We start from the raw sequence: 26,231 nt of genomic DNA, 5'->3' as shown, positions 1-26,231 counted from the left end.
TGTCTGAAGGTACCTTCTTAAAAGAAAAAAGCATGATATTTACATGAAAAATAATCATCGTATTTCTCACTTCCACCTCTGTCATTTCGTTTTTTCTATTTTTAAATATTAGCAGAACTAGAATCTCCACTAAATCACTAGGGAGTTATTAGGCCATTAGTCCATTGGTCAGACTAGATTTAATATAAGAGTAAATTATGAGGCAACAACTCAAGGTTGGGGATGTAAATTTAATACACAAAACTAGGTTACTTTTTTTAAATTGCATTTTGTGGCCTCAAAGATTTACCTTGCCTCGCCATAGAATCAGTCCTAATGTGAACAAGATTTATTCGAATGTCTATGGCTAGCCCAAAATTCTATTTTCTGAATTTTAGTTCATTGAGCACTGCCATTTTGGGAAAGGTCGGGACAATTTTTTTTTGCTTTTCTTTAATTTACAACTTTAATCTTAAAGTCAATATGAATTCTACCTAGGCAATATCTTTTGAATCCACTTCCTCTTTTCTATTATCATTGACATAACCCTAGTCAGGCCCTCATTATCATCCACCTTGAGCCCTGAGATTGCAGTTTCCTTCTAGTCTCTTCACAAACACTAGTACCCTATAAACCTACTCTATATCCTCTATTCATTCAACAGCTAAACTATTTTTATGCATGGATCCATATTATGCATGGATTTTAAACAGAATTCCTCTGCTCAAAAATCCTCATTTAATAAGCTATGGTATATGAATGTGATGAAATACGATCGTGCTATAAGATACAACAGGGAATAATTCCAGAAAAACCTGAGAAGATTTTATGTGATACAAAATGAAGTGAGCAGAACCAGGAGAACATTTTATAAAATAACAGCAATGTGGTAATGACAAACAACTTTGAAAAAATTGGGAACTCTGATCATTACAATAATCAACCACAATTCCAAAAGATTCATGAACATGCTATTCACCTCCAGATAGAGAGGTGACGGATTCAGAATGCAAAGTGAGACATATTTTTTGGCTATAGCCAAATGGCTATGGTGAGAACTTGTTTTATTTACAAAACAAATGTTTGTAAAAGAGTTGTTGTTTTCTGTATGGGGGAGAGAAAAATAGGGAGGGAGAGAAAGCACATTTTTTAAAAATAAAATTTAATTTGAAGTAAATCTTCAGTGGCTCCCCATTGCCTACAGAATGAAGTTAAAAAATAATTAGCCTAGCAAGTCACTCACAATCTGATGCCATTTTTCCTTTCAACTATAGCTAATACTACTGCCCACTCTGAGCTTTGTGTTCAAGCCAAATTAAACTACTCCCTCCTCCCACTCAAGATTATATACCCTGACTTTCTCACCTCCATGCTTACAGTGTGTCCTAAATTTAGAACTTTCCCCCTCCCTCTTTGCCTGTTGAATTTTTAAGCCTCCTTTGAAGTATAATTAACATGTCACTTCCTGCAGTCTTCCTCAGTTGCTCTAATTCATAGCAATCCTTGCACCTTTGAGTCATCTGTGATATTTTTGTACCTCTTTTATATAGTTCTCAAGTAAAATTTTATATCATAGTTTTATATATATAGTTATATTACAGTTATCTGTAGATTATATCATCATGCAAAGCTGTGAACTCCACAAGAGCAGGGACCACATTTTATCTAAATCTGGTATCTCTCCCAGGATCTAGCACCATGTTCTGCTTAGTAAGTATTGTCCATTGAATTGGATGCATTTAATATTTTGGTACTTGCCTATTTTCCTCTCTTTTGCAAGCTTTCTCATAATTTAAATTAGATCTTTTGATCATTCTTCTATTCTTTATTGCTCTCCACCTCTGTAATGGGCTAGACTTTACTCTGCTACAGAAGAAACTCATGTTTCCTCCCAGTCCCCAAGTAAAGTGGCTCATTCCCTCTTCACTCTCCTTTGCTATCTTCTTCATCTAGGTCAGATGTCCTTATTCTTTTGTGTGTGCATACTGGACCCTGCTGATCTGGTAAAAAAAAAATGTGGTCCTCTTCTCAGAATAACAGTTTTAATTATAGAAAATCCATTCCCTTTGCAAAGGAAGTAAATTATGTTGAAATATAGTCATCCGAAAAAATTTTTTTTAATTCATGGGCCCCACATTAGGAATTTCTGATCCAGGTTTATACACAAACAAATGACAAAACAGACAAAAGTTTGCTACCCATACGAACTTAACCCACTCACCAAGTGTCCCTCTTCCCCTTCCCCAAACTCCCTGCTTTATACTCAGGCTGCTAACCAAACTCTTGGATAGCCATTCTGTGTGGGAGGTAGGAAAGGAGATTAGAGATCCCTCTCTTCCAGTGTATGCTGCAAGCAAACTCAGAAGACACAGCAGATGAACATGGGAAAGAAGAGTGGTTCTTCCCTGGAACTCCTGTCTGTTCTCACACCATGACAACATAGGTACACCCAGACCCACACCTATGTATTTAATGCAGCACAGGAACAAGCTGCTAGAAGCTTCTAATATTTTTAAGTTTTTCTATAGGAAAATTTATAATGAGAAAATAGTCTGCCACATATTTTCCTCAGAACACGTAGAGATGATGTAGTGCCTAGCACCCCAGAAAGCAAACATTTTTCTCCAGCAGAGAAGGAAGAAGGCCTTCTTATTTCCTCTAAATTCTCCCCTTTGCCCATGTTTTCAACATTAGTGAAGGTGACAGTTCACTGGCTGCCACCCAAAAGGTAGCCTCTGGATATAAGAATAGTCCATCCCTAACTCAGTTTTCCTGCACTAAATTTGGGACAAGGCAGACTAATGTAGATTCCTGTGAAATGCACCAGACTTTGCACTCTCCTGCTTCATCCCAGTCATGCATCCCTGGCTCCAGAGACACACTGTGACCAAGCCTGAGCATCTTTCTACTGTGGCCTTGTGAAAGAGTTAAACAAGGTCATTTTGACAAACCTAGAGAATAGTCTATCAAAAGCAAGGAGAGTACCCTTCAAGCAATATTATATCTGTAGGCTGAACTCTGTCAATTATTTAACCTGCTAAACCACGAACCCACTAGTGCTTTCTAAACTTTCAGCATCAACTTAATGCAGAGTTGAACAATCATAAAACTGCTAACTCTTCCCTATGACCAAAGGGTACAAATAAAGCTATACAAGTTAGGTGGTGCAATAGATAGAGTACCAGATCTAGAGTTTGGAAGACTCATTTTCCTGGGTTCAAATGTGACCCCAGACATTTACTAGCTGCATGACTGTGGGAAAGTCACTTAACCATTTGCCTCAGTTTCTCCATTTGTAAAATGAGTTGGAGAAGGAGAATGGCAAACCACTTCAGTATGTTTGCCAAGAAAACTTTAAATGAGGTCATAAAGAGTTGGACAAGACTAAAAAATGACTGAACAAACAACAAATACCACTGCTGTACACAGAGAAATTACCACAGAGTTCATACTATAAAATGGCTCCTCCTAAATGACCTGTACCTCAGATTAACACACCTTCATAAAATTGGAAAAATTACAAAAGTAGAAGTGATGAAATATTTACATATACTTAGTAAGGCCCTAGCTCACATGGTAAAAGCCAGTCAGATGTTTTACAAAGTAAAGTACTTACTGTTTTTAATTATTACAAAATTAGGGGTAGTATGACATAATGGCTAAAGAGCTAGACTTGGAGTCAGGAAGATTAGGGCTCAAGGTCCACTTCAAGCATATACAAGGTATGTGATTGTCCCTTGGCCAGTCAGTTTCTCAGAATCCCAGACAACACAGTAAGATTGTAAGTTGAAGATTGTTCTGCTTTAAAGAGGGAGTTTCTTCACTGGGATCTCCCCTATAACCATGAAATAATAAATCTAGACCAATTATAATTTATTATTCTAGATTCTAACCTAAACTTTCCCTCTGGCAAAGATAATTTTAATTCATGTAAATTGTTTTAAAAACAATTTGAATGTATATATATATGTATACTAGCAAGGCAAAGTAAACATCTAAAGAAATCAACCCATAGCTAAAATTTCTAAGACTACCAAACACCCTATGCCATTCCAAAGACATGTTAGGTTCAGCTTCACTGCACCATTATTTCTCATGATCTAGTGTTCTGAGGTTTTCATCTTGGTACATATTTGTTGCCTTGTGTATGTTGATGAGTAATGATATAGGAAAGTGGCATATTTATAAAATGGCATCCCCCAAGTATGATGTGAAGGTTATTTTCATTTCTTCTGCCCTGGATCCCCAAAAGATTTTCCTGTCTAGGTTTGTTAGGCTTCTTGTATTTTCAAGAAATCATTTGCTGAGGAAAATCCTCCTATTTCATGTAAACCTGAACTAAATGTCATCCATATTTATGAAATGAAACTATGATTATCAATAAACATTTTAGCTAAAATTATGTGTTTATTTATGAATACAGAACATATTTCAATTATTTCTGATTTTCTAAGTCCTATGCTAAGAACTTTTAAAGATACAAAAGCACCTAAGACCTAGTCCCTGTCCTCTATAAGTTTACAACCTAAAAGGGAGATTTTAAAAATACAGCAAAAATAATTAAAATACTCCCAAATTCTTATTCAAGAGTGGAAATTACAGTAGGTCTAGCCCCACCTCTCATATCCTCCTTGCATAATAAAAATTCTTTATGGTTTGAAATTCGGTTTTAAACTCACTTTTTCATACACACCCAATTTTCCCTGAGATGCTTGAAAAGAAAGCATTTTAATTCTTCTCAAAAATAGCTTCCATTCAATACTAGAAGAAGAATTCTTTCCATACTTGCAAATTTCATTGTAGAGGAATAGTGAAACTAGCTTGGTGCATGAAGCACTTTTGCCTAAATTTAAGAGCTTGCTTGGTATATATCACGTAGATCAAAAAATAATGTCCATTTACAATTAAATGGAATGTATTCTACCTCACACATAAAAGTAAGCACTTTAACTCTTCTTCAGAATAAATATTTTGCTCATTTCAGGCAATTTTTAAATCTTAAGACAATGCAATGGGGAGCAGATGGGTGGCTCAGTGTATTGAGAACCAGGACTAGAAATGGGAGGTCGTAGGTTCAAATCTGGCCTCAGACACTCCCCAGCTGTGTGACCCTGGGTAAGTCACTTAACCCCCATTGCCTAGCCCTTTCCACAATTCTGCCTTGGAGCCAATATACAGTATTGACTCCAAGACAGAAGGTAAGGTTTTAAAAAAAAAGAAAGAAAATGCAGTGTAGGGTGATTAATAATAGGATAAACAGATAAGTAATGTCTCTCAGAGTACTTACTGATCCATAAAGCTCCCCTTTCTCATTCATTCCAAGGTATAGTCCACTGTCCACCCCTCGAATGCTGACCAGACCTACTGCTATGCTGATAAATTCCAGAATTCCTTGTAAAAAAAAAGAAAGAAAAAAGACAAGTCAGTGTATACACGATTTCCTCAGAAATGTATAGACTTGAATTGAGTACAGAAGTGACATCAAATCTAGCTCGCTATTTTAAAAAATCTTCCATTCATTAAAGTAGTATTTTTTGCCTGTGGTTGTACAAAATAATTAGCTTTAACTTCTTTTGTAGTGTGACATCCAAAAGATGAATCTTGATCATTTCCCCAAAGTTTTTAACTGAAATCTATAGCTGAATAATATTCACAACTTATCAGTACCATGACTGCCAAAAACAACAAATTCCCTGAATAAAATACTAGGTATATAGATGGATGCCCACATCTAAGAATGTTTATTGTCCTATGAGGTGTTGCCAAATAAACACACAAAAGGTATTTTCAAATTAATCAAAAACAAAGTGTCATTCTACAGATAGTACACCATCAGTGAAACAAAGCATATATCTGGACATTTGGGCTAATGACAGATTTCTCCTCAAAATGTTATCTTAAGCCCCAACATAAATTTGCAGGGATTATCTAGAGTATTATTAGTCTCAAAGAAAAAAAAACTACCTAGTTCTCTAGTATTGTTTTGCTAAAATGATCCTTGAAAATTAAAATATTCCTATTTTATCCCAAGTGTTACTACTCTTGGAAATTATTCATTTTTCTCTGACATTTAAGCTAAAATTCAAAGAGATATGTGGGCAAGTTAGATGCCACCATATATTATATCAAAAAAGTAATTCTTTATTCAGATTCAATAAGCATTTTTGGGGATCCTACCTTATGTTGAGCATTAAAAAAAATACAAAAATACTTCCTGCCCTCAAGGAATTTACTATCTACTGGGTACAATCCAGCATCTTCATAAATCAGCACTGAACTTTGTAAATCAGCATTAAACTTTCCTTTACTGAAAATTGCTTCCCTACCACTACCCAATCTAAGCACAGAACTGGAATTTTACTGCAACAAATGCAAATCACCTTTCAAATTGCCTATGAGTTTACTAGCTCACAATACCAATTGGGCAAAGCAAATACAGAGGTGATATAATTCTACTCAGTTACTTCTTCAATGATATAATAAAGTCACGGCACACCATTTGGAATTGATGCATTCTCATAGAATTTAATACTGAACAACTTATAAAAAAAAACCTTCAATTATTTAAAATTTTACTTACATTTAACAGTAAAAGAACTAAGTTTAACACTGCACTGTAGGCAGTCCCATGTGACTAATAAAAAAGCACTTACATAGATTTTTAAACAATTAATTTTGCATCTCTCGCAAAATAGACTGTGTAGTAATCAATAGCAGACATGGACCACATAAATCTAATAAAGCCTAGGATAGAGCCCCAAGAGAAAATGGTGTATCACAGCAATGTAAAGATGAAACCTGTTTCGTATGAGGAAGTATTTGCAATTCCTTCATCATGTACACAGTATAACAAAGACTGAAAATCTAGTATTTAAAGAGTACATCTGCCAACATATGTACAGTTTAATAGAATTTGAAATACTATATGAGAAAAAAACCTAAGATTATTTTTTAATTTATGTTTATAATGTAATAAATTATGAATGAGATGAGTACTTTGAATAAAGCCAGTCTATTGATTCCTCCTTACTTCACAAAGATATTTTAAGGTCAGATGAAGTAATATCGATACATATGTGGTGCCATTTTATATGACATACAGTGCTATTTTCAACCAAAGGAATCATTTTTATTTCATTGAATTATCCATATGCATACACATTGTGCAACTTGATTTCTGCATTTCAAAGTAAGGGAAATGCTACATCAAATGGCAAATATATTTGGTGGTGCCATTCATGCCAAAGCTTTTTCAGCCAGTTAAAAACCACCACCAAAGATAGCATATGCCACAACTACTGTTCAACAACAGGCTAATGGCTAAGGCTACCCAGGGGGACTGGCTAATGTTCAGTTTTCAAGGGAATTTAAAACAAAAGAATCCTCTTATTTCCTTTGAGGGCCAACAATTCACTAGACCATCAGAAAGTAGTTATGATGTCAAAAAATATGTTGATTGTATACTGTCATTGTCTTATCCTTTAGTGTACCTTCAAAGGAAGCCAACACTGTTAATCAATCTAACACTATCAACAATAGCATAAATTGAGGAGAGAAGGGACTTGTCACCACATCTACCTCTTACACCAAAATTCTACGTCTGAAGAATGTTCCACCGACCATTTCAGAAATAGGGAAAGAGGGAATAAAATCACATTACTACATCCCTTTAAGCTCATAAAGTGTTTTCACATTTTGCTTTGAGTATCCCAATAATTCTATGACTTAAAGGAAGGACTTGTTTATCTCCATTTTATAAGTAGGGAAATTGAAACTTAACTTCTCATAAAGTAATTTTTCATGCTTTTTCTGTTATGTTGTTATAAATTATATATAACTCTGCCATTTAGCAGAAACACAGTTACTTCTTGTTTGTTGTATTTAATCCAATTAATGGACAGAGTTAAAAGGACAGAGGATTCTAGGAATCTGATAGAATGAGGAATTGAAGAATTATTGTCATTATCTCCATATTCCACCCCCCTCCCAGGTTTTTAGTTTGGTTGGTTTTTGTTTGTTTATAGAGTACCAGTGATACCTACAAAGAGAAGGCATTACTATTCACTGAAAGGTATCCTAGTCATATGGGTACCTTGATATTTTTATAGTAACTTACATAATTTTCATCAAAATACATTGTTCAAGAGTTTCTCCAAAAATAAAAATCATACTTTTTACTAGATTTACTTGTTGGATCAAGTAGGTTATTATTTCTGATATTAATAATTATTTATTTAAAATTAAATTAATTAAAATTAATAATTTCTGATATTAATAACACCAAGTTATTTAAGACTATCAAAGCAAAGATAAAATATATATTCATAGTTCAATCTAATCACTGGGGATCTTAAAATAAGTACTTCTTGACAAGTACATAAGAAGGGCAGTTTTAGAATAGCTTGTGTGTTGAGTAACTAGTAATGAGCACCCACATGTTTGAGATTAGAATAGGGACCTGAGTCAAAATATGTCTCTACCAAAGGAACCTCACCCTACTCCAGCTCACTGACCCGAACTAACTCACACATAAACGCATCACACATTATATTCTCCCTTACATCATAATTATTTGTGAATGTGGCTCATTCCCTTCCATTAGATGGAAAACCGCTACTGTATTACATCTACCCCTGTACCTACAGCCCTAAAAACAATACTTAGATGATTAATGTTTGCTGATTTGAACTGAAAAGTGGACCATTGGATCTCAGAATTTTCTAGTTGTAAGAAGATGTGGACCCTTGACTGAAAAAGGAATCTCCATTGCTCTCCACACAAGTAGTCATATGACCTCCACTTAGAGGTCTCTTATGAAGGGAAACTCACTACCTTCCAAGGCAGCCTTTTCCATCCTAGATAGCTCTAATACTAGGGTGTTTTTCCTGACACTGAGACTCAATAGATTTGGACATTTTACAGCCACCATTATTCCTAATTTCTGGTACCTTGATCAAGTTACAATTTTTTTCAAAATTCAGAAATTAATTAAAAATATTTTTTGTTCAACATACAGGTGAAACTTTTCTTATATTTATCTCTCCCCATCAGTCTTTTTTCTGACAATCACATTTTGTAGTTGTGTAGTTTACTAGTAAAAAGTCACATGTAAATTCACCCCAGAAGAAATGTAATAAAGATGTCTTTAAGGGGGGACAAAGATACTATATTTACTAACAGAAGAAAAATTATTGCTGGATCCTCCCCCATATTGCTCATTGGCAATGTTTCTAGGAAAGGGGAGATAAGACAATTCAGACCACTACAAGGCCCAAGCATAGTGAAATGGGCAGTTCTACCTCATAAACGAGTACAAAAAAGGCATCATCAAGTACAACAGCTTCTAACTCCACTGCCCCCAAAAATCAGCTCCACTATGGAAAAGACAAGAGAAAAAACTCCAAGCATCTACAGGGCAGGGCAGCTTTGTAGAACACTAGATATATTACCAGGCTGGAGATAGGAAGACCTGAGTTCAAATTTGATCTCAGATACTTCCTAACTGTGTAACCCTGAGCAAGTCACTTAACCCAAATTGCCTAGCTCTTAACACTCTAAGAATTGACACTAAAACAGAAGGTAAAGGTTTAAAAAAAAAAAGTTTCTGACTGACAGCTGGGTTAAAGACATCCAAAAAGTCACTAAACTACAATACCTTTTCTCAGTGTGTGGACAATATGAATTTAAGCTTAAGATGAAATGGGAAAAAGTAGCTACCCACTACATTTTTCCTCTAGCCTTTGTTTTTCTGTCATCTTCAAGTTATCTACAACTGATATGAATGTGTCTTAAATGTCCACAAGTCCTTCAATGAAAAGTCAAATTATTTTTGACTACATTTTTCCATCTATAGTTATTGATCCTAGCGTTAAAGAAAACTACTACTTTCATTCCTAGAACAAGAAAAGTACATCTTCATTGTACACAATCAAGCACAATCAAAACTTGTCGAACAAAAAACCCTCAAATTTGAAACATTCCGTTTATTTTATCACTGACTTTAAAGTCAAAAGCTAGGCCATTTGTCTACTTCAAATTCCAAATGACCTAAGTGTGACTTGTTGGCATTTTACAGGGATTCATTTTGATTCTTTCTTTCCTATTTTCACAACTTGTAGTTAAACAGTTTTTCTATTTTTCTATCTTATTTCTATCTTAAGAGAAAAACAATAACCTTCAGGCCTTCCTATTTCCTAGTATATCCATGGTCTATGAGGGAATAAGGAAGCTGCAGGCAAGGTATATTACTGTCAGCAATGCAGACGACCTCAGAGTGCAAGAGTTGATACTGAGTGTATTTAGCTGTGACTTACCCCATCCACCACATCCCAGAAGTTGAAAGAAAAAAGTATAATTTCGAATGTAAAGAATAATCCTGAAAAATGGGAGAAATACTGAAAGGGGAATTTTTCCCACTTTGCATTAGGAAGGGTATAGCACTACTTTCTGAAGTTTTGGGGTGTGGGGTAGCAAATTTAATTAATAAGATTTTCTCCTTGCCATTTGAATTTTCTTATACTAATGACATTCTAAGATGCTCAAAAACAGTGAGAAGTTAAGTCTTTCATCATCTCAGTACCAGCTACTCTTTATCACATCCTGTTCTGAAACTAGCAGATTGTTGCCATTTTATACTTATTCCACTTTCCTGCTCCCTATACTTAGAATTTCTCAACTAAGGTGAGAGAAAAGAAAGATCTATTTCTTAGAGAAATTTACTCAAATACTGGTGGTTCCCTTCAAAAACTGTGAGAACAAACTGAAAGTGAGGATAATAATAAAATGAATGATTTTTTAAGTGTTTATATAGATGAACCATTTTCTGGAAGTATTATTTCAATTCACCACAGTTAGTCTGTGATATTGAGTCCCATAACTATCAGGGACCTTTCTGTTTATGGTGTCATTTAATTATTAGTGGTCAATAGGAACACTGGAATGGATAAGTCCATGTTGGTGAACCTATGGCACATGTGCCAGAGGTGGCTGCTACCCTCTCCCTTTCCAAGTTCCCCTGAGGACATTTCTCACTTCACTTGCTCATTCACCCAGCAGCCCAAAGGGAGCACTTCCTCCCTCCCCTGTCTAGAGTAAAGTGGGGGGCTCACATGCAGCCTGAGGGTTGCAGTTTGGGCACTCAGTCTCTAAAAGGTTCTCTGTCACTGGGATAAGTCATCTGTTCCTTACAGCTTTGTTTTCTCCTATGCCTGCAATGTCCTGAGGAAGGAGGACATTGTAGGCATAGGTCAGTTGAAATACTATCTTTCAATAAAAGGGCTTTCCAAGTCCCTCTAACCATTAGAATCGTTCCCTCTAAATGTATTTTCAATATGTTTTGTACATATTTTGTATATGTCATATCTCCCACCAGAATATAAGCCTTGAGAACCAAAATCACATTTTTGCCATTTTTTTCTGATCCCAGAACTTTACTACAATGCCAATGCCTAGCATATTAGTGCACACTAAAAACTCATTGCCTGACAAAAAAAAAACTTGAAAATCTTCACCCAGTTGAGGAATTCAGACATTAGCAATAACATTTCATTAACAGGCTATTTAACTGTAATCAAGTAAGTGAACACCTTTCTATATGGCTGTTTATGTCAGACTTTTTCTGATTGTATTAACTTTGGCTCTAAACTATTTCTCTCATCCTCACTGTTCACACAGAAGTAGAAAAAATGCTGTCTGTTTTAGCTTAGTGCTGAAAATCTGACCTAATATCTTTCTGGGCCTCAATTTTCTCATCTATAAAATGGATAAAATATTCTCTAAGGTCTCTTCCAGGTCCAAAGCCTAAAAATAATGCAGGCTGGAAACTTGAACTACTGTCAGCTAAGGAAGTAACTATTGTCTGGAGAAGCAATAATAGGTAAAAACAAATGTTCGTGAAACAAAGGTTTAAAAGGTTAGAACTGCTTCTAAGGTTGAAACATAAAGGTTGTTACCATATGCAATATTTGCTCCCTGCCAAAAGATTCATTTTCTCCTGTGTAGATACAGCTTTAATGTCTTGGCTCATAATACTGTATAACAAAGTAAAGAATGCAGAAAAATGATAAGCCATTTCCCTCTCTTTCAACTCCCAATATCCTCTCTTTGAGAACCATCAAATGGTAGTTAAATCAGTTCTATCATACCAAAGGATATAGAGTTAGTGATGATGAACCTATGGCACAGCAAGAGCCCTCTCTGTGGGCATGCCTGCCCTCCCTACCACAATTTGCTACTAGTGAGGCAGAGGGACTCAGGCAGAGCTGTTCCCCTACCCCTCTCCACCTCACCTGATGACATTTTTTCATATCACCTGCCCCTTCTGCCCAGAAATCCAATGGGAGCACATAGGGAGTAAGATGAGCAGCTCATAGGCAGCAGAGCTGGAGGGGAGCAGAGTGCTCAGGTCACTCCCCTCCTCCTCTCTACACTCAATGAGGACATTCCTCACTTTATCCACCCTCCCATCCAGCAGCCTAAGGGAAGCACTTTCTCCCTCCCCTATGAGGGGAAAGGGGGTGGGGGGAGGTGCATCCAGCACATGGCCTCTGGGAGGGGGGCACTTCACTTGGTCTGGGGCTGGGGCAGGACCTGGTACTCCTTCTCTAAAAGATTCATCACTGGTATAGAGATACACATTAGGATGGGACTGGAAGGTCCACTTATACACTGGATCATGAAGTCATTGTCTCTGATAAAGAAATGGGTCATCCCTGATCCAAAGGATCCCAAGTTCAGTTAGATCTTAAGGTTCCTTCAGTAATTCAGGTTTGGACAGAACCATTTGGAATTACCATACCTTGGCTTTTTTTTTTCCTTCTTGTCTCCCTCTCTTACTCCCTATTCTTTCCCAACAGAGCTCCCTGGCCATTCTTCCAAAGTCAATCAGTCCCAGAGCTGACTAGGCTTCTCTGATTTTCTTTATTCAATCATTAACACTGATTAGACAATTACTGAAGTCATGCTATATTGCTAGGTCTTGGAACTAGTTAAGTAGATAGATATGGCCTCTGCTCTAATGGAGTTTATGAACAGTTTTCATTTAATACATTTTTTAAACCTCACATTTATATAGCAGCTTACAGTATATAAAATGTTTAGGTTACAACAATCCTGTCATATGCAATAAGTATTAATTTACCCATTTTTCAGTTATGGAAACTAAGGCTCAAAGAGAATATATAATTCATCCAAGTTCATATCAAGGTGTAAGGCTGGAACTTGAACCTAGGTCTGTTGGTCCAACACTCTATTGTACCACAACCTGCCTCCTAAAGTAGGAAAGCTATTAATTCTTCCAAGAGAGTAGTGGCCCAAATATTCCAGTGCTCCTCTGAACTATGTCCACCTTTCCAAGCTAAACCCAAGATCAGCAGTTGGAGAGAGGGTAAAGAGAATCTTGCTATATTCTAATCTAATGCTCGGCAATTAGATTATTATTGTTATTATAGAAAGACATAAACAAGATTTCATGAAAAGATATTAGACAATAATAACCAACATCACAGAGATAATGTGATTCTGGCTATTATGAAAGATATGGTTTTAATGACTGTAAAAAGTAAATTGCAATGCTCTTGCCCACAAAACTCATTGCTTTCCAAGGGAATTCCACATATCAGGTCTATGGAATAAATGGTTTACAAACCCTAGGGGGACATATTGTAAATCTGAACTAATATCTAAAGCAAGTTCCACAACTAGATTCGTGAGAATTGAGAGGCATATGCAATCATAAGAACATCGACCAAGCATGCTGCATCTAGCTGGTAAGTTATTGAATAGTTATTGAACATACAGAATTTTGGGAAACAGAATATAGGAGGGAAGCACATGTCTTCTAAAAAAAAACTCCTCCCTTCTCACTTCTCCTAAAAGCTCTAATAACCATTGAATCTGTTCTCTTCCTCCTGAAATAATTTTTACTTTATACATTCACGTTTGACTTTGGCACTGATGCCTAACTTGCTGGTGTTCCATTTCTTAGTTTTCAGCCTTTCCTTTACCCCATTAAAGTAGTCCACCCAACAACAGTAACAGCAATACAACCATCTCTCCTGAAAGGTTAGCACCTAACAAGTTCCATCTTTAGTTGGGTTTCTAGACATGCTACAAACTAAATAGCAGCTGAGGGTTAAAAGTCACTTGGGGGATCATTTGGCACTGGTCCTAAAAATTGTTTCTCCCTTTTTTTCTTTCCTGAAAAACTCCAGTATTTTATTTTTAATTATTATGATGCCCTTTTCCTCAGGGCATCAACTGAAAGTAAAATGTAAAATTTCTTATCTATATTCCTAAACAGTCTCATTCCCCCAATATACCCAGAGATACACATACCAAAAAAGAAAAAAACTCAATCTTCCAGGCCCCACCCAATTTAAACCCCACTGCTGTCACAGCAGTAGCTTCTGCCAGGATTAGTGTCCCCTGCACTGCTGCTGCTGTGTCACCACCAAGCTTGCCAGTAGGAGCAAGCAATCCCCTGCAGCTGTGTGGAGGCAGGGTTTGGGGGGTGGGGGAGGTTGTGCCTCAATGTTTCCTCCTCCCTGGTCTGAAGATACAGTCCAAGTGAAAAAATGCACTTTCTATTTCTGTCAAAGAACGAGCCTTCTCCTTCTTCTCCCCCACAAACTCTTTTCTAGGGCATCCAAGAGAAACTGAGGATAAAGACCAAGTTCTTGGAAGGATATGAAAGGGGAGCTGGGTAAAGTCCCTGGGAATTTAGACTCGGGAGTGTGGAAAAGAGAATGAAGAGACCACCAAGCTGGGAGGTTCGAGGTGTGAGAAACTGCAGCAGAATCTCTACTCTCTCACTTCCTCCCTGCTAGCCTCCCTCCCCCTTCTATCAGGTCCTCCTTCTCACTCCAGGAAGGGAAGCGCCTGTCACATGTAGGGGAAGAAGACGCTGCCCATGGCTCTCTGCAGAGAGTTGCTATTATTGGGATTTGCAGCAGCAGCAGCAGCAGCATGAGACAGCGGCAGGGCTCCTGTCACCCAGGAGTACAATTCTTCCCAGAAACCTAACCCGATGAAAGATTTGAGATTTAAATAAGCCTCCAACCTCATTGGTCCTCCCCCCTGAGCACATACTTCTATTCAATTAATTTGAAAGGAGTGACTGTGGAGGGGTCGGAGTGTAGAGAGGAAGGTGACTGCACCTACTTTGAGATATCAGAGAAATTCACAACCCTCCCAGGAGGGCCCACCATAGTTCTCATTCTTGAATACCCGCCTCCCACAAAGGTTGCCTACTTCTCTCTCCATTCTCTCCCTCCCCAAGGTGGCAGTGGTCCCAGCCTCCTTGGCAGTCTCCTCCACCCCATCTCAACCCTCACGCTTTCAGCTTCGACTCTGAAATGACCGGTTCTCCCTGTTCCCCTCGCTGTAGCCATCACGGTGGTGGTAGCACTGACAGCCAGGTCTTAAGAAGAGGAGGTCACCTCTTGGGCGAACGGTTTCTCCTGGGTCTTTTTTTTTTTTTTTAATGCTGTGCCTGCAGTACTCTTCTGCTGACGCAAGGCACGCCTCTCCTCTCCTCCCCATCCCATCCTCCCCAACACCACCACCCTACCCCCACCCCGCCCTGCACCCCATTTCAGAGTTACTGAATTGACAATCACTCCTGAGTGCCTGGCAGATATCCTAGAAGGATACTGCAATGCATGCATACATACATATACACAATACATACATACAATATACATGATCAGGTGGAGGAGGACTCTAAACTCTCAAGTGTAATGGAAGGGATGTTAGCATTTATATTAAATCTTTCACTGAGCTGAGATTGAATTGTGCAGGAGGTGGGGTGAGGGGCTTTCCAAAAGGCTTCTCCACCTTCTACATAATTATCAAGACCGACTGGTGAGTATGCACACAATAAGACCTTCCCAGCTCTACGTAACTGGGTGCATTAAATACCATCTCCGGTCCCACGGGAATCGTTCTATGGAAGGGGGCGGGGACACTGAGGCAGAAGTAGGTGGTCGAGGAAGGACAGGAAAAGCTAAACCTCCAAGGCCGCTGAGGTTTTCCCCACTGGGAAACTAAAACGAATTGTAATCCCAGAAAGTGGTTTGACTGTAGCATTCCACATCTCACATCTCCACCTACCTTATCTCCTTCCCTTTGTCCGCCTCCGCCCCAACCCCAGCGCCCCTCTTTACGCCCCTCCCCCGAGCACAGCTCCCCGCACCGCGGCAAAAAGGAACCGGCGCAAAGCTCCCTGAACAGGCAGGAGGACCCTTTAAATCTGTGTCAAGCTCTTCAAGAAGGAAAAAAAGACTTGGTGAGGGTTGGAGGAGCGGAGGGAAGGGGAAGGCCATGGTCCTAGTTACCACCACTACCCCCCCAAAAAAAATTCTACCCCTACTCTTATTAGGACCCCCAAACACTCTTGTGTGTAACCTACAGTTAGAGCAATAGTCACCATCTATTGTGGATGACACAAAAGAGAAAACAAAGCTGACACCAAAACTTTAGAGAGGAAAAAATTGAGCTTTCCTCAATGCGGCTAGAAATCTGCTTTTAAAAATAGATGTTTCAAATCTGCGGTCACTACGGTACTAGACGGCGGCAGCTGGTGATACTCCGAAAAGAGGCAAGAAAGTGGAGTGGGAGACGAGCGTATTTAGGACCACGCGGATGCCTGCTGCCGATACTGGTACAGCCGCCAATGCCGTAGCGGTGCCGGTGAATGTGAGAGCGCGGTGGCCCCGCGCGGCGGCAGCCTTGCACAGAGCAGGCACCTGCTAGGGACAACTCGAACACCACGGCGAGGGGTTCCCGGGCATGCCGGCTACGTCTCACCTCCTCCGTGGTTAACTGCTTCTTTTGATCTTGGTGCCAAGTGCTTCCGAACCCACGGAAAAGGGAGCAGCATAGGTCCCTGGAGGCAGGCAAGCAGGCGCGCGCGCGCACACACGCGCACACGCACACACACACACACACACACCACACACCACACACACGCGCATCCCACTCCCAGGGATTGTAGTTGTAAGCAAGGTAGCAGCCCCTAACAAACATGCATCAATAGCTTTTTCCGTAAAGTTTATTCTCCACTCTCAACATCCAGAAGCTTTTTTTAATCTCTCTAAGAAAGCTATTTTCAACTAAATGGCTCAACGATATTTTGCAAATCGAGAGGCTACGATTTAAAATTACTGATGGTGCTTCCCTTGGCAGGGAAAGGAGGGAACGTGTGTCCCGGGGCTCAGAAAACCCCTTTTTGCAGAGGCAGCTGACGGAGAACATTCTGATGGTGCCTTTCATACCTGTGAATATATTCACCTTGCAGGCTCTCAACCTTCCATAACAAGCCCTCTGGCTATCATCCCTCACAAGACTGGCATCATCTATAGCCCATGAAGCAATAATGTATAGTTAAAACCTTGTTCAACATCTGGCTTGGGGAGCCGGGGAGGGGGGGGGGTTCGGATCCCCGCAGGACTTTCTTTTTACGACCTAGTTTAAGTACTGTCAGGTGGGTTCACTCAGAAGTTAACTCCTTCTAACAGCCTGGTTGCCCAAACTGGCACTTAGCTTCTATTTATTTTAAGAGAAGAGGGGTGAAAATTAATTGGAGCGCCTCCCCCAAAACACACATTGTGACTCAGTTATTTTAAATCATCTTGTTGGGTCTCTAAGGTTGCACTAGCAGCAGCTCCAGGCCTATTTGACACGTGTGTGCCTGTGTGTGTGTGCAGACACTTAAAAGTGGATGAAGCCACGAGACCTCCAGTCTGCAACCCTCAATGCTGAGTCACAAATAGCGTCCTCTGGAAATGAAATCTTCGGAATGCTCTTTAAAATTAGCTCACAGATTTACACACACACTCACTCACTCAGGAAATCTACTTTTTGCTGCATTCTATGGCAATTAAAGAGTAGGATTTTAAGTTGATACCTGCAGGCGCAAACATTTCTATCTAACCCTATGCCCTCCAAAAGTAGTTTTCCCCACATGCCTCCAACTCCACCACTCTTTGGGTCTAAAATATGACCTTAAGTCCCTTAGCCCCATAGGCCATTCAGTCAGTCTTCAAACCCATGGGTTATCTGGCTTGCAGACCTTACAACAGGATTAAAACAATACAGTAGATTTGCAATTCAAGCAGTTTACTTAAATGAGCATTAATTTTTTTTAAGAAACCTGTCTCTCGTTTTTGGTACAGAATGATGGCCACTCCCTTCAGGAAACTGAATGTATTTTTAAGTTTTTAGTGGTTAATGATTAAAATCTAGTAACTAGTGGAATTAGTTCAACAGAAACTTCCTAATCACGACCTTTCCATATATCTGATCCCAAAAGAATTAGGATCTTGTTTCATATCCCGCCTCCTGCCCCCTCCAATTTTTTTTTTTAATTGCAGCTGTAGACCTGCAATTCCGGAGGCATTTTCTTCTTAAGCTGGCAAAGAAAAAAAAATTTTAAGCTTCATTCTCATCCCTTCCCAGCCTCCACCAACACCAACACCACCTTTTTGTTAGTTATAACCAGATCATTTCATCACATAACCACTAACGGGTTAATAGTATACCTACCAAATCTGCTGTGGTCTTGCCTGGTTCCCTGGATAGTACCATTGGGGAAGATTTCTAAATGAAATCCAGTCCTGCAGTATAGCTGCCTCCGCCTGAGAATCCCCTTTAAATGATCCAAGTCCGTGACTGCAGGCCCCCTGGGCAGCCCCCCTGCTTCGGACTGACCCAGGTGGTCACTTAACAAAACCGGGCTATCCACCGGCAAAACGGGCACATTCCCAAAAGGTACTGCTGCATCCTGCACACCGAAATAGTTCCCAACTTCACCTAAGGGAGCCATCAGAAGATTCTGCTTTTAGAGAACAAGAATAAACAATAATGATGGTGTCAAACCCGGGAGATATTAGGCGAGGTATATCCAACTCCCCTCCCTTACTGCAGTTACAGAGAGAAAATGTTCTTTTCTTCAATCCATTAAATGCATAAATAAAAGTAATATGCTGTTTTCACTGGCACAGGTTCAAGGTCAAACCACTGATAGTCTAAGAAACCACCACTTTATACTCACACACTGACATATTTATAAACATATCTATGTATTTCTATAGATCCCCAGCTCTTAGCAGGCAGTACGGTCTTCATCCCATCCGACTGTAATAAGGAAAAAAATCCGTAGTTTCTCCATTTGGTTTGAGATCAGAATGACCATAGCAACTTAAATACCTAGGCGTTATTATAGGGATTTTAAAGATGCACAGGCTACGTCAGAATTTATGGATCCTGACTCCAGGAAGGCATGCGCTGTTTTTACTCTCTAACAGACTCTGCAGACATCAGCATGAATCCTTCAAGGGGAAAAAAAAAATCTCACGTTGTAGGCTGAGATAAATCCTTCCCTCCCACCCCACCCCCCCAAAAAAGGGGGAAAAAACTTTTGATGTCCAAATCTATCATCCAGAATTCTCCAGCGGGTCAGAAGATGTCCATTGGCTTACAATTATTGACGACCAACAAGCAAAGGAGGAAAACGTACGAGTGCTTGTGTGCCTTCTTGGCTGGCGTGAAACAGGTGTTGCTTCTGCAGGGCTTCCAGTGAAATGTTGAACTCCAGCACTGAGCTGCGGCTCTTGACTGTATATCTCCATCCAGCACGCAGAGTGGCGCAGGAAGAGGCATTGGGCTGGGTTTAAGGTAGTCCTGACTGCTTCTGGGAGCATTCTCCAAGGTCCTAGCGCTCACCCGTACCTGCTGCAATACAGAGATTCAGTTCTCGCTCTAGGCTCTAGTGGAGTAGTTTTACCGCGGCTCTGCGGCAGAGCAAACATTTCAAGAGCAAGGAACTTCATCTGGGATGAGGAACACTTGCGAAAAAGCGAGGGAGAGGCAGGAGGCAGTGCAATGCTACTGGAATCACTAGTGCTTTGGCTAGAAGGTTTCTTGCTTAGATTCGCAGGCAGCAGGAATCCTCTGATAACATAAACTTCAGTTCCATGCCTAAACTGAAAAGTGAATTTTTGGGTGGAACTGATAATTCTTAGTATCATTTAAATTATGACATGGATTTTAAATAACAATGGTAGTTAGCGGGACGGAGTGGAACTGATCTCACAAGTATAGACTTAAGCTCCAATTCCTCTTTAACCTCTAACCTGCTAACTCTAAAATATTACAAACAGGAAAGCAGGGCAATTTATACTTAGTGACTTAGATCACAGCCCTTGTTCATATTCTCTCTGTCTCTGTCTCTGTCTCTGTCTCTGTCTCTGTCTCTGTCTCTCTCTCTCTCTCTCTCTCTCTCATACATACACACACATACACGATCATATTTGATTGCCATTTCTGCTGCTCCATTTCCTCAGCCACCAACTTTTGCAGTAATCCCTGCAGTCAGTCTGTAAGAGAGGCGCTAGTGAATTGCTGCTGGTCCAAGAGTTCAACTCTCACCCTAGAGGGCACTTTAGGGGAAAAGATCTGCATTGTCTCTAACCTCCTCCAAACCACGCCATTATGACCAATTGTGTTCATCCTGACCCCCGGGAAGACTCCCTAACGCTGAATTAGTGGGGTGTGAAGTAGGGCAAGGTTGGGGGGAGGGAAAGGAGGAAGGGTGGGCTTTCGTGTCCCCAAAAAAATACCTAACTGAAAACAGAAAACTGGACTTTTTTCTTAACCGTCCTCAGAAGCGGAATTGCCAGCGGAATTGCGGAATTGGACGCAGCTTCTCTCATGCAATCATTCCAATGGAAAATGAACACTGAAACCTTTCTATAAACCGGGACTTTTAACAAGTTTCTGATAGCAACCGACAGTGTATCCAGGGCACAACCCGAGCACTGAACAAAGAAATCCGCAGCCCACAGCCGGCTATCCGAACGCTCACAGTCCAGTGCAGTAGTGGAGTCCTTCTCCCAATACTAGACACATGCACGAACGTGGCCACGGAAAACACTTTAGCCTGTTTTTGCTTATTTAACTGCAATACCCAAGAATAACTACCCGGTAGATTCTGATTCTGATTCTCTCTCTCTCTCTCTCTCTCTCTCTCTCTCTCTCTCTCTCTCTCTCTCTCTCTCTCTCTCTCTCTCTCTCTCTCTCTCTCTCTCTCTCTCTCTGTCTCCCCCTCCCTCCCTGCCTTCCCCCCTCCCTCTTTCTCTCTCCCCCTCCTCTCCCTTTCTTCCTTCCTTCCTCTCCTCCTTCCATTCTTTTCTCCCGCCCCCTTCTCTCTTCTTTGTTCACTACGCTTAATCGCCGGCAGAGTTTCTTCCGCGTCTCCAAGTAAAGAAACTGAAAGTTCTCCATACTTTCGTGAAATACCCACAGAACGGCAAACTCTGGACTTCAGGGCGCTCGACTGATAAAGGAAAAACTAACAGTGACTGCTGGGCAAAACAAAACAAAAATACTCGGGGGCGGGGGTGGGTGGGCAGGGGAGGGGGTGGATGGATAGGGGAGGGGGTGGAAGAGAGACAGAGACAGAGACTTTTCAGAAGGGAATTTGGTTCCACCTTATTACACCCCCAAAAGCCTAGGAAAGGAAGATGTCCTGGATGTTCCAGGGACACGCAGGTTTTGCTGGAAGATAAGAGCAAGTAGTAAAATTGCAGATTTCTTGGGCGTTGGCAGTGCCCGTGACCTAGAATGACCTTTCCCCTTACCCCCTGGGTGGCAGAGATGTAAAGGATTTGGACTGGAGAGGGCCAGCAGGAGGGAAGCAAGGCGTGGGTTGGGGGTGGGGGTGTGGAAAGGTGAACGGAGATAGGATCATCTTTCTTTTCTCCCTCTCCCACACCTTTTTTTCCGCAGTGCCAGGTCAGCCAGCGTCTTGGGTTAGTTGCTCAGTGCCTCTTGCTTACTTTTTTTTTTTTATGAAGCATAATTACCCTGCACCGTAGTGGTATTTACAACAGTCACATCAACTATGGTACAGAGCAGACTGTTAACGATAGCTGCTCAGTGGCTGATAAAAGCTGAGCCGGAAGTGTCAGCTCTCATAAACCACCCCAATAGCTTTCTGTAATCACCCTAGACACCAGGCCAGCATTACAGAAAGCAGGACATTGCTGGACCACTTGCATTCAGTGCTGTTGAACTTTTTTTTCCCCATGACTTGGGGGAGGGGGAAAGGAAAGGGATAGCATATGTTAGTATCATTTGGGGGGAATCTGGATACATTTACTAAGGAGCAGTAAGACTGGGAATCTCCCTTCTGTCATCAGCAGCACTCTTCAGTCTAAGTTTAGATTGTGAGCCCTCAGTGAGCACAAAGCATTTCAGGGTCCTATAATAAAGCTCATGGAACTTTCTTGTTGTTTCAAACTTCATGGCTGTCATTTAAAGAAATGATTTAATAAAATCGTCCTCTCATAACTTTGTTCTCTTTTTTTTCCTACTTCATTTACCATCCCTTTGGCTACTACCATTCCTTATTCCTTATCAATTTCCTGGAACTGATTTTCATCTGCTCCCTAGCCTTTCTTTGCTCTCCAATACCCATCATCTTTTCCATGGTTTCATGCCTGACTATCCTTTTTGGTCCCTTCTCTTCTTTTCCTCTTCCTCATCACATATTTTCCTCATCCCTTCCCCTGAAGCTGATTGGCTTTCTCAAGCTGTTTCACAACTCTACTTATAGGAGTCATTTCATGCCTTCAATACCACTAATATTTTTTTTAAACAATCAAACGTCACTTCATTAAGTTGTCATTGTGTTAATTCTCATGGGTTCCTTTATAAGAGTGTGTCTTTTCCTCATGCATTTATCCTGTTTATGAATCCAGAGACCTACCTTTTTTCACAGGTTCAGGGATTGTGAAAGGTAGAAAGGTTCTTAGAAGCCATATTGTACCACTACCTTCTTTTAAAGGACTTAATCTTCCCACAAGCTTCCACCCCATGGGAGGAAATAAATTCTATCAAGGGACACTACTTCCATACAGTACTGGTTTCTCCTTCACCTTTTCCAAATTACCAACCACTCTTGAAAAAATACCATTGTAATGTCTTCTCTTTCTTCCTTTCTCCTTTCACCTGTGCTTTCTACTAAGTAAGTTGACATTTTTCTTCTTTGGTTTAAACTTATTAATTATAGAAATCATTAATGACATTAAAAGTCACTGTTTATTCTTGTGTAACACTTCTTCCTCTGTTCATCTCTATTCCATTATCACAGTCTTCTTTACTGAACGTGTAGTTTGGGTGTAACTTTGCTCCTTCTATTTTCCACTTACAAGATCTGAAAAAATCTTTTAATTTTACCTCCATTTCAATAATACTAACACAAAATAACAAATTCCTAAGTTGATCCATATATATTTAGTAAATGGGACAAATATATTGCCTAACTATGGTAGTTTATGATGACATTCTTCCACAAAATCCCACATACTTGACTTTATAGATTCTTCCAAATGTTGAAAAAGTCTCCTTCCTGGAGATAAGCTGAAATGTATATATAATGAATGCTCCTTTTCATTCTTTTGTGAAAACTACTATCTCTTCCTTAATTACTTTCCACTTTCTTTCCTTCAGTCTTTAACTCTAGGCTTCTTCATCTCTCTCAGTTTTCTAATCAGTACACAATATGACTCCCTAATTACTGCAACTTATCTCTTATCATAGTAAAATTAGTAAAGGCCACTAGAGGGGGCAGTGGATAAAAGCACAAGGTCTCAAGTTAGGATAGACCTAACCTAAGTTCAAATCTGAACAGACACTTACTAGCTGTGTTACCTTAGGAAAGTCACTTAACTGCTATTTGTCTCTGTTTCCTCAACTGCAAAAATGGAGATAATAATGGCATCTATTTCCCAGGGTTACTGAGAAGCTCAAATGAGATATTGTAAAGTGTTTAGCAAAATAGGTGCTATATAAATGCTAGCTGCTATTATTGAATTAAATTCAATTAAACAAACATTTAATAAGCCGTTTACATGCAGAGTAGCATCCTAGGTCTGAGAATATTACCTCAAAGTTAAAAGCACTTAAATAGTTTGAAAAGCTCCTGGTGTTATCTATTAAAAAAATTAACTTCTCATTATTCAGATCCTACTACTTTCTAGCTTTATCTCTCATCTCTTAACCTTTTATTCCACATATGCAATTTCATCAGAATAGGGAATTCCTAGTGTGGAAATTCTCCATTGGTAGAGATCGGCAACTCTTTGATAATTTATAGTCACTGAGAGATTACATGATTAATCCGTAGACATTTGTGTCATATATTTGAGTTGTATATGCCAGAATTGTACTTGAACCTAGATCTTCTTGACACCATGATAACACACTGCCTCTCATTTTTGCCTTTTCTTTCCTTACTTATTTTCCCTTTTCTATCACATCATTTTCCCTACTTTCTAGAACATTTTCCATTTGATTCTTTTATCTTTTCCTCCCCTTCCTGTCCCAGGTAGTCTTTATGTTTATGTTTTTTTTTTATGAAATGTTTCCCTTGCTTATACAAGATTATCCTGATTTCACATTAAGTGAAACCCCATTATGAGGTTCTTCCATGAAGATTTGCTAGAAGCATCATAATTTTCTCCATGTATGCCAAACAAAGCACACAGTAGATAGGCTGCTTACTAGTTTCTTCACTCTATTGTCAATTACTCTTCAATGGAACTATTTTCACACTTGCTTTTAAATATTCATTTCAATTCAATCCAACAACATAAATGTATTAAGTATCTATTATGTGTAAAGCACTATGCTAGACATTAAAGGTACAAAGATAAAAAGTGGAACAGTCTCTATTTGGGGATATGGTAGACTTTTGATTGAGTAGGAGGAGGATGTGACAAACAAATGAATATCATACAAACTAGAATGACAAAAGTCAACAAGAGAAGTTTGAGAAATATGATGTAGTGAAGGAGAGATTTCCTCTAACTGTGGTGAGATCTGAAAGGCAGAAGAGATGGCATCAAAGTTGGAACTTATAAGAAAGGGAAGGATTTCAAGAGTCAAGGGCTATAGAAGTAATATACTACAGTGATAGGAGAAAGGCCTTTCCTCAAATAACCTAGGGTGGCAAAGAAGAGTATAACATCAAGGAACAGCTCACAGGTCATTTTGACTGAAGCATTAACCACAAGAAAGGTAAAATAAGCTAGACCATGGAAGGATTTTGATGTCAAAGTTAAGTTTTCAGTTTTATTCTTTTCATAATGAGGACCTACTGAAAGTTTTTAAATAGGCAAAGAGAATAAAGCATAGGACTTGGAGTCAAGAAGACTTGAGTTCAAATTTGACCTCAGACATTTACTAGCTGTGTGACCCTTGGCAAATCATTTAACTTCTATCATAGTTTCCTTATCTGTAAAATGGAGATAAAAATAATACCCCGTTCTAGGGTTGTTGTGAAGATAAAATGAAAAAATATTTGTAAAACACTTTGAAAACCTTAAAGTGCTATATAAATACTTGCTATCATTATTGTTGTTTTTTTCTTACTAGGTGACAAGATTAGACTTATACATTAGATTTCTTTGGCAATGGTGTGATAGATTGATTGGAGAAGTGGAGAGACTAGAGATAGAAAGCTATGAAGCTCTTCCATTTACCTCATCCCCCATATCCAATCAGTTAATTAATCCTATCTCTTTTACTTTTGTAATATTTATTGCATCCATTTAGCTCCCACTACAATGTACCTTGTTCATGGCTTTATCTTTTTTCACCCTATGTTATTATAATAGATTCTGAACTTATTTTTCCACCACTACATCTTTCACATTGGAGCCAAAGTTATCTTTTTAATACATTTCTCTCTTCATAGCACTCCTTTACTAAGAAATCCTAAGCAACTCCCCATTTTCTACCAAATAAAAAATAAATTCATGATCCTTCTGTTCAAAGTCCTCAGAAAGCCCTAATAGGCAAGTTTAACTTCCTATCAGAGTGCTATCAGAGAAATGCTTTGTCATTCTAGTCTCTTTTCTAGTCTTACAGAGTACCCCCAAAGACTTGCAGTACCACCTTGTGGTTTAGACTTCCATAGAAAGTAGATATATTTTCAGTGCTACTGAATAAGCAATTTCCTTCCTGAGGAACTTTCACTGTCCAAGTAACTCACTATCTTTGCTCTCATAGAATTCTTCAAAGGGGTTACATAAATAATACTCTTCCTTCTTCAAGATTAATGCTACTCGAGGAAATGCCCTGTTTCTCAAGGAGGTTTAATATTTGGAAGTGAATTTGATAATTCTTAACTTTAGAATTAACCACAATATATTATCTAGCAAATCTTATTTTCTGGGTCTGGAGCTCAC

General features: G+C 39.3%; 1 protein-coding gene across 2 annotated transcripts in view; it reads right to left on the bottom strand.

Annotated features, from left to right (window-relative positions):
* FGF9 (fibroblast growth factor 9) overlaps positions 1–20,195 on the bottom strand; it is a 43,585-nt gene extending 23,390 nt beyond the window's left edge. Inside the window, exons 1-3 of one of the 2 annotated variants that reach the window (XM_056794676.1) lie at positions 19,496–20,195; positions 18,523–18,811; positions 5,267–5,370 (exon numbers count right to left, since the gene is read on the bottom strand). In XM_056794676.1, coding sequence (XP_056650654.1) covers positions 5,267–5,370; positions 18,523–18,802 — 384 coding nt within the window. In that variant the 5' untranslated portion in view covers positions 18,803–18,811; positions 19,496–20,195. Of the gene's footprint in view, positions 1–5,266; positions 5,371–18,522 lie in introns of both variants that reach the window. The other variant, XM_056794675.1, reaches the window with a different exon arrangement.
* Positions 20,196–26,231: the final 6,036 nt, after the last annotated feature.

Source organism: Monodelphis domestica, chromosome 4 (genome assembly GCF_027887165.1).
Source record: "Monodelphis domestica isolate mMonDom1 chromosome 4, mMonDom1.pri, whole genome shotgun sequence".
In the NCBI taxonomy this organism is placed as follows: Eukaryota; Metazoa; Chordata; class Mammalia; order Didelphimorphia; family Didelphidae; genus Monodelphis; species Monodelphis domestica.
This window is presented reverse-complemented; position numbering and strand designations above follow the sequence as displayed.